Source organism: Loa loa (assembly GCF_000183805.2).
Source record: "Loa loa unplaced genomic scaffold supercont3.76, whole genome shotgun sequence".
Classification (NCBI taxonomy): Eukaryota; Metazoa; Nematoda; class Chromadorea; order Rhabditida; family Onchocercidae; genus Loa; species Loa loa.
In genome coordinates, this window is record NW_018108256.1 from 41,549 (window position 1) to 50,374 (window position 8,826).

Sequence of the window (8,826 nt, forward strand, 5' to 3'; positions counted from 1 at the left end):
AAATGATTGTTAAATTTGAAATTATTATAAAAGATTTGAATTTATTCCATTACATGTATACAATGAGAGTATCGAAGTAGTAGTGATAGTTTTGATAAAATTATCAGTGATATGTGATTGCAATAAATGTTTTCCGTATTCTATTCATCCAAATAAATGCTTTTATTAAATCCATTAATAGTTTGTCAAAAAGAAAAAGAAAAAAGTTGAAATTTAATCGTTATACGATTATTGTATTCACTTTCCGCAATTTAAATAATATACTATTTCATTGAGTACTCAGGAAATTCAAACTATTTTGTGTGTTTGAGAAATAAAACTAGCTCTTAATTAATAATAATATCTAGGTAGGCTATCATTGATTAATATGTCGCGGCAATTGATGATGATAATGATGATGATGATTACAATGGAAATCATATTCTCCTAATGTAACCTATTCAAATTATCTTTAAAATTAAAATTTTTTTTTTAGAGAAGCAATTCACCAATTAAATTTTATCAAATTTGAAATTAATTTGCTTTTTCCCACATAGCCAATTAAAATTGTTGTAATATGAAACTTGAATTCTTTCATACTCAAACTAATATTATCCATTGATTTTATATTAAATGTAAAGTAAGCATTATTGCAGATATGTAAGATGAAAATAAACTTAAAAGTTGAAGAATAATTTAGCAATTTTGATTAAAATTAAAATAACAAAATTAAGTAATGTAATATTGAATTTCTTTTTTTCTGAGCTATACCGCTGTTAATAACAATACTTCAGTGATTGATTGATTGATTTGATTAATTGACTGATACTAATCAAAATTTAAATAATAAAATTAAATAACATGATATTAAAATCTTTTTTTTTCCTTTGCTTTGATGCTAACTAAAAATGCTCCAATGATTGATCGATTAATTGAATGGTTGTTTGATTGATGCTATTAAATGAATAAGTATGGATTGATTGATTGATCAATCGATTGACCGATTGATGCTGTGAACGAAATGTATAGTTGTAGGTTACTATTTTTAACAGATGGCTTTATTTCGATTTATAAATATCCTATATTTGCTATTGGTTTGTTTGATAAAATTTGCATAAGCAATAAGTTTAGCCATTGAAATATTGGCCATAAATCTTTATGCAAATATTTGCATATTTCTAAAATGCTCAAATATTTATCGTTTTTATAAATTTCAAAAGTACCAATAAGCACTAAATTACTAGAAATTCCATTGTAAACATCAAAGAATTTTTCTTTTTTCTTTTCTTTTTTATTTTTCATTTCTTTTTTTTTTTTGTTTATTTTCTTCTGTTTTCTTCAAAAATAACCGTAATAGCAAAATATAGATATTATTCCTGATCCGGAATTTTACGTCAAATATTTTGCACTGCGTTTCATATGGTTTTTTTGTGAATTTAATTTACCGGATAATACGATCGACACGATACCATTTAAAATGATTAAAATTTTTTTGTTGCAAGAACGAAAAAACGATAGAAGAAATGATTGAAATACATTAAATTAAAATGTGCTAATTTGGATTTCAAAAAATAAAATAAAAATTTGTTAAATTTGAAATATTTCATTAAAATTCTCAAAATTAATAATACATCAAAATATAATCGAATTTTGCTTTCTTTCATACATTATTTTTATTCAACCAATACAATCAGTTTCATTTTTTTTTCCTACGATTACTTGACAGTGTTCTGAACGTTAAAACTTTGATGACAATTGATAATTTACTTAATTCATTAAAAAAAGAGTTTTATTCAATTGATCAGCAATCCATCAAATCAAAAAATTAATTTAAATTTGTAGTGGCTGAAAATTTCCTATCTACAATCAGCTTATCATAATCAAAATTAATGATAATAATAAAATAAAAGAAATATTTACTTCAAGAAGACAACAGAAAATGCCAATATTGGAAATAATGGTAAAAAATTAAATCGAAATTTTAATTTTTGATGAAAACGATATGTATTTTATTGATGCGGAAAAAAAAAACAATGAAGGTAAATAATTTCAGAGCGAAATAACTAAGCCAAAAATGATAGCCTTAAAATTGAGATGGTATTTTTCGCTTCTTCCATTTTATCAAAAAATGATAATTGGATAATGATGATGAATATGAAGAAGCAAACAGATAATGGAGTCTGAGGCAATGAATTCTAAAACGATAGATTCTAAAAAAATGGATTCTGAAGCAGTGAATCCCACCAAAAATTAATTCAGGATGGAAATAATCGAAGATATTGTTTTTAATGCGACATACTACAAATGAAATGGTAAATTAAACCATTTCAATTGTTACAAATGTCTTCTACATCAGTTGACGTCATCTAATTTAAATTTTGACCAGAAATAGTCTGACAAAGATAAAGAATGAAGGCATTATCAGGGCGAAAACTAAAAGCTAAGTTTTATCATGTGATTAATTGATTAAAATGAATCCAATGAAGGTAAAAAAAAAGCACGTTATCAGGAGAGAAATGTAACATTTAAGTCTTGTCAACTTATGAAAATAAGTCTAATGAAAATGAATAATGAGTGTTGGATAAGTACTTCAATGCTTCAGTATTCAAAAAAAAAAAAAAACTGCTATTAAATTCAAACACTTCCATATTTTCCAGAATTTATGCATAAGCAATAAAACTGTCCAATGAATCCTTTGGGATAGACTAAACGACATCAAATTAAACTTTCTCATAATGGAATAATGGAATTCATTTCAAATAAAATATTTTATCATATAATTTCTGTTAATATTAAATGGCTTTTTAAACTTGAAATTGGAGTAAAAAAAATGGATTGAAAGTAAAATAAATGAAATAATTGATATTATTCAAATCATTTTAATTCCGATATTTTCTAATATAATTTCGATAATATTGGATGGTACAAAATTTAAAACCAAAATAACGAAAAAGTATTTAATTTAGAACAGAAAATAATTGTTACCATATGATTATTTTCTAATAATTGTTTTAGCATAATTTCATACCCTAATATCACATGTCTTGTACTGTAATTCCATTCCTTGTAACCTATAATATTATATATTAAATAAATGAGCAAGTAAATAAGTAAACAAATGAACTGATAAATAAATAAACCAATAAAGGAATTAATGAACAAACAAACAAATAAATGAGTAATTAAATAGACAAGTGAGCAAATAAACAAATAAACGGATTAGTAAACAAATAAATAAATGAATAGGTGAATAAATAAAAAATAAATAAACAAATTAATAAACAAATATATTGATTAATGGGTAAATAAATAAACAGATAAATAAATAAGTATATATGTATGTAAATACATGAATAGAGAAATGAATAAATATTTTATTTAATGAAAACAATAAACATTTGGTCAGTTTTTGTTTTCCGTCTTCTATTTAAAAAATTGTAAACTATTGAAAATATCGGAATAGATTACTGTATGGTTTTGATCTTTTAGCAATATTTAAAGAATAATTTAAATTTTTCAGCAGATTAAATTTTCTCAAATTGTTATTTTAAGAAAGTTATTATTATTGTCATCAATCAATACATGGAAGTAATTAATGCTGTGTGCACAAGAATACATGTATTTATTTTTATATATTGCATATCAACTTTCAATTCAAAATCTAATCATTCAATTGATAAGAAGAAACTTTTTATTATCATTATGCACTGATAAATACAAAATAATGAGAAAATTAAGACAACAAAAAAAAAGAAAATTTTTTCTTTCTTTTCCATTTCCAATTAACATTCGTCGAATTTAATTGGTGCGTATATGAATACATGCATGCATGCATACATGCATGCGTAATGCATGCATTTATGAAGGGATCATTTCACGTTCTTCATCCTGTAATAAAAATTTTTTCAAAATTAAATGAATGAAGTGAAAAAATTTGTCAAATATAGCACAACTTGATATTTTACTTTAAGAAAAAATGTTTTTGACCACTTTTTTTTTTTAAATTACAAATAAATTTCGCTTTTCTTTTTTCTAAAATATTTTTTCTAAAGTTAAAGTTTTGCAAATTCTACGAATGATTTTAGAGAAATTATAAAAAATTTTGTTTTTGTGAAATTAAAATGAAATGGTTTTGATGTCATTTTTAAAAAAAAAAACATTAAATAAATATGCAAATAATTCAGCGTGTCGTAGGAAAGTGACAAATAATTCATCAACCGGAACAGGTTTATGATATTCTTTCTGTCTCTCTTAAATAATTCCATATAATCTATCCAATACTATTATATTTTTCTATTCGAAATGGTTAATGATTCTGTTTTTATTTCTTCAATAATTCCGTATAATCTATCTGTTAAGAATACATTCCGTTTATTGTACTTCCCTTTATCACTCAAATTATTTCTTTTAATTTATCCGTTAAAAATACATTTTTCAGCCTAAAATGATTTATATCATTCTTTTTATCACTCAAATAATTCCATTTAATCGATCCGTTTTGACAATCAATAGTCTCGTGATGCATTTTCCTATCCTAATTGAAATATTTTTTGAAAATTTAAAATCAAACCGGAAATATTGTTTCCAAATTTAAGACACCAATATCAAACACCTTCTTAGCTTTTTTACCTTCCGTTATATAACTGGATGGAATTTTGAATTTCAGTTTTCGTTGTCCTACCTAAAAAAAAAAAAAAATTAAGGAAAAAGTGTAAATTAATGAAAAGTTGAAAAAATTAATAAATTTAATTATAAGAAATTAAGATAACAACATTCGATTCACTATTAATGTTGCCCATTTTTCTTTTTCATCAAATATCAAACAATAATAATAATGTTACCTAAATTTAAATGATTAATTAAAATTAAGCAAAAAAAAAAAGGAAAAAGAAATTGACAACCTTTAGACTATCATTGCAATCATGATATACTTTAAATACCGGATCAATTGTAGTTAATTCAGCAGTATCACCTTCCAGCATAAACATACCTTGTTCATCGGTGTATCCTTGTGCTATAAGATCATCCGGATCAGGTCCTGAAAAAAATTGCCCACAAATTATTGATTATAAATTTTTAGTTTTTATAAACAAAATGAATGTTTACAATGTTTCAATTTTGAAAAAGATTATTCATAAATTGAATAAATAAAATATACCAGAATCTTCGTCCCAAAGTTTCACTCGAACATTTCGTGCAGGTGCACTACCACATAATAGTTTACCTTTGATTGCAACAGCTTGTTGTCTCACAGCTGTCGAGAATGTCGCAATAGAAAGTATAACGAGCAGTAAGCAAAAATGCATTCTAAAATATTTAATCCAGTAAAATATTAAAAAAAAACTTATCCGGAATGACTGGATCATTCATAATATTTAAAAAACTTATCCGGAATAACTGGATCATTTATAATGTTTCTACAAATATATTATAATCTAAGCTATTTTCTACTATTTTCTATTTTTTGATTAGAAGGTTTGAAAGTGTAACTCTTATGTTAACTGTTTACATTATTAATTTGTTATAATTAAATACAGTAAAGTATTTAATCCAGTGAAATCTCCAATAACTTATCCGGATTTACCGGATCATTTATTTACATAAACTGGATCATTTATTTGCATTAATATATCGTTATCTAAATTTATTAATGGAAGATACAAAAATATTTTTAATGAATTAAAAATGATTTCGCTTTTTTTCTACAATAAACTAAATAAAATTTAATAAGGCAAACAACGACAGTATTAAGTAACTGTTAAGATAAATGATAAATTTCACAAATTTTGGTTGGAATAAATAAATGTGTTAAATTAGTTTAATAAATTATCAAACCTTAAAAATAACTAAATATGATAATTTCATTTCAATTTTGATAATTTCTCATATTTCGTATGATTGGCATGTAAACAAGGATTAAAAGATTGTAATTGAAGCTTAGCAGGAAGGTATCAGGTGTTGTTGATATATCTAACAAAAGGTTGATTCTGTTTACGTACCCTTCCAATAACTCAAATAATTTGCTATCGGCAACTTTTGAAAATAATTACTAGTTTCAATATTTTAGTGATTCAATTATTTTGATGCTAAAATTTTTGTTTACATGAAATATAAGTAATGAATTTTATAACTTGTTAAATATATTGATCAAAAAATCTTACTGATATAACTGAATGTTAAAATATTGAATTTATGATAAAATAATCAATCTAAGATGATTTAATTTGGTTTTAATTATTAAAATTCATGCAATTATTTGAAAAGTTCAATTACACTTTGAAGATTTCAACCACAACATTTAATTATAACTTAAAAAAAAAAGAAAAAAACGAAAATAATAACACATTAAAAGGATGTCAAAGAAAAATGCTCACTAATTATAAAAGTATTTTTTAAAAATTTTAAATTATTTTAATTATTAATGAATAAAATGAATATGGTATGGTGTAAAAAACCATAAAATATTAAATACAAAACAAAAATTACACATAAAAGTATGAAAGAAAAATTTATTATATTTTAAAGAATACACAATTTACTATAATTATCAATTTCTTTTTTTTTGAAATAATCACAATTAGTTCATTTTATCACGATACTTCTAACAATGCTATATCGTGTCATCTTCCATGTTTACTTTTAAAGAAGGTCACGTTCCTCTTCTGGAAATATTGTCTCCAAATTTAGTACACCAACATCGAAAGCTTTTCTTGCAGTAGAACCAGCAGCAATATATTGTCCCGGTATACGTAGTTTAACCTTCCTTTTACCAGGCTAAAATTAAATATTTAAAAAATTACTGTAACAATTATTTGCAAATTAAATTCAAATATTAAATTATTGATGAAAAAAAAAAGTCCAATTCATAAAAAGTCCAATTCAAAAAAAGTCTAATCCGGATCTGGTCCTGAAATTTATCCATTACTTACATATACTTTAATATAGTAATTTAGCAAAGAAGAAAAAATCTTAAATAATTAATCATAATATCTATAATATTATATCTATTTAAGGCATTACTATATCGTTTCACCTTTAACGTATACTTTTCAAATAGATTATGTCCCTTTTTTGAAAATATTGTCACCATACTAATTAACATTACTATATCACGTAATCTTTTACGTATACTTTTAAAATCGACCACGTTTCTCTTATATATTAGGTTAAAATGAAAATTTAGCATTTCCTTTTTTGTTTTGTACGGAAACATAAATTTGTGCAAAATTTATTAATCATAAAATTGCTTACTTTAATACCATCATCACAATCATGATAAATTTTAAGTACTGGATCAATACTTGTCAATTCTCGAGTACTACCTTGAAGATCAAAATTACCACTTCTATCTGTTTCATTTTCATCCAATACATCATCCGGATCTGGCCCTAAAATTTATTCATTACTTATATATACTTTAATATAATAATTTAGCAAAAAAAAAAAATCTTAAATAATTAATCATAATATCTCTAATCTATCGTTAAGCATAATTTAGAGTAAATTCGCAATAGATTTAATTGAAAAATTCTAACCATCATCTTCATCCCATAGTTTAACCTTAACATTTGCTGCTGGTTTGTCACCACACTTTAATTGACCTTTAACTCGTACCGCTTGAAGTCGCATTCCATTACAAATACCAAGTATTGTTAGAAATAAGAATAATGCAATATTCATTTTAATATTCATCTACAGAAAATTTAACATGGAAACATTCGTGTATTTAAAAAAAAAAGTGTAACTTAAGATTTATTACGTGTTATACGTCAAATAAAAATGTCGCATGATAATGATAAAACAATTACGTAAAAATATGGGGACATTTTAAGCAAATTTCATAATTAAATAGACAATCTAGACTTTGTGCAATATTTAATATCAAATTAATGACTGATCATTATAAATATATTAGTCAAATAATAAATTATAAAATGATTAAATTGATAAAAAAATAATAGCTTATAATTGATAAGGTAATTTTAGCATTGTCAAGTGATAAAATGATAAAATCCAATAGCAATTAAAAAGGTAATTAATAAGCAAAAATTTAAACTATTAGCAGCTTTCATTATTAAATCATACTGAAATATATTTTACACAAATTACATGATTCAGTAACATAATATTCATGACTAAATAGATTAAAAACATTGATAAGGACGTGTAACTTGAAAACATTGATAAGAACGTGTAACTTGAAAACACTGATAAAAACCTGTAATTTGAAAACATTGATAAGGACCTATAATTTAGAAACATTGATAGGAGCTTGCAATTTGAAGATATTGATGAGAACCTGTAACTAATCAATACGCTGTAATTATATTCTTTTCAATGATTCATTTCGATATATGAAGTGATATCCATTGCTGAATTGATATCAATTCAGAATGGATATTAAACCTTTGATCAATTCAATTAAAAATATTAGCAACGAATCACATTTAACAATTGTAGTCCAATTTTAAATGATGCAATTTAACAATCATTATTATCATGATGATTCATCATGGTAATAATAATAACGCAATTAGATATCAGAATGTGTTACTTGAAAAAATTTTAAGCAAAAATTGATCTATTCATTCATTCCTCAATGACTTAAAACTAATCAAACAAAAGCAACGAATAGTTTAGTTGAAAACAAACTAATCCATTTGTTGATTGTACTTCAAACATCATTTCTAACAGCAATAATCATTCATTTGAAATCGATTGATAATTAAAAAAAAAAAAAAGAAGAAGGAAGAAAAAAATTAAGACGAGAAAAATAACAAATTAGAATAAGAAATACGAAATAAAGGTTAAAAAAAATAAGTAACAACAATACCTAGTGATGATAAT

General features: G+C 23.8%; 2 protein-coding genes across 2 annotated transcripts; both read right to left on the minus strand.

The window, feature by feature from the left end:
• Positions 1 to 3,744: 3,744 nt before the first annotated feature.
• Positions 3,745 to 5,292, minus strand: LOAG_10261 (TTR-45 protein). Its single transcript, XM_003145788.2, has 4 exons — positions 5,138 to 5,292; positions 4,881 to 5,017; positions 4,550 to 4,660; positions 3,745 to 3,867 (listed from the first exon to the last, which is right to left on the minus strand). The coding sequence occupies exons 1-4, from the start codon at positions 5,283 to 5,285 to the stop codon at positions 3,838 to 3,840; spliced, it is 426 nt and encodes a 141-aa protein (XP_003145836.1). The 5' UTR covers positions 5,286 to 5,292; the 3' UTR covers positions 3,745 to 3,837.
• Positions 5,293 to 6,508: 1,216 nt separating this feature from the next.
• Positions 6,509 to 7,673, minus strand: LOAG_10262 (TTR-51 protein; the record flags this gene model as incomplete). Its single annotated transcript, XM_003145789.2, has 3 exons — positions 6,509 to 6,753; positions 7,231 to 7,367; positions 7,515 to 7,673. Coding segments are annotated over 3 exons (431 nt in total), but the record flags the coding sequence as incomplete, so codon positions are not given.
• Between the last annotated feature and the right edge of the window lie 1,153 nt (positions 7,674 to 8,826).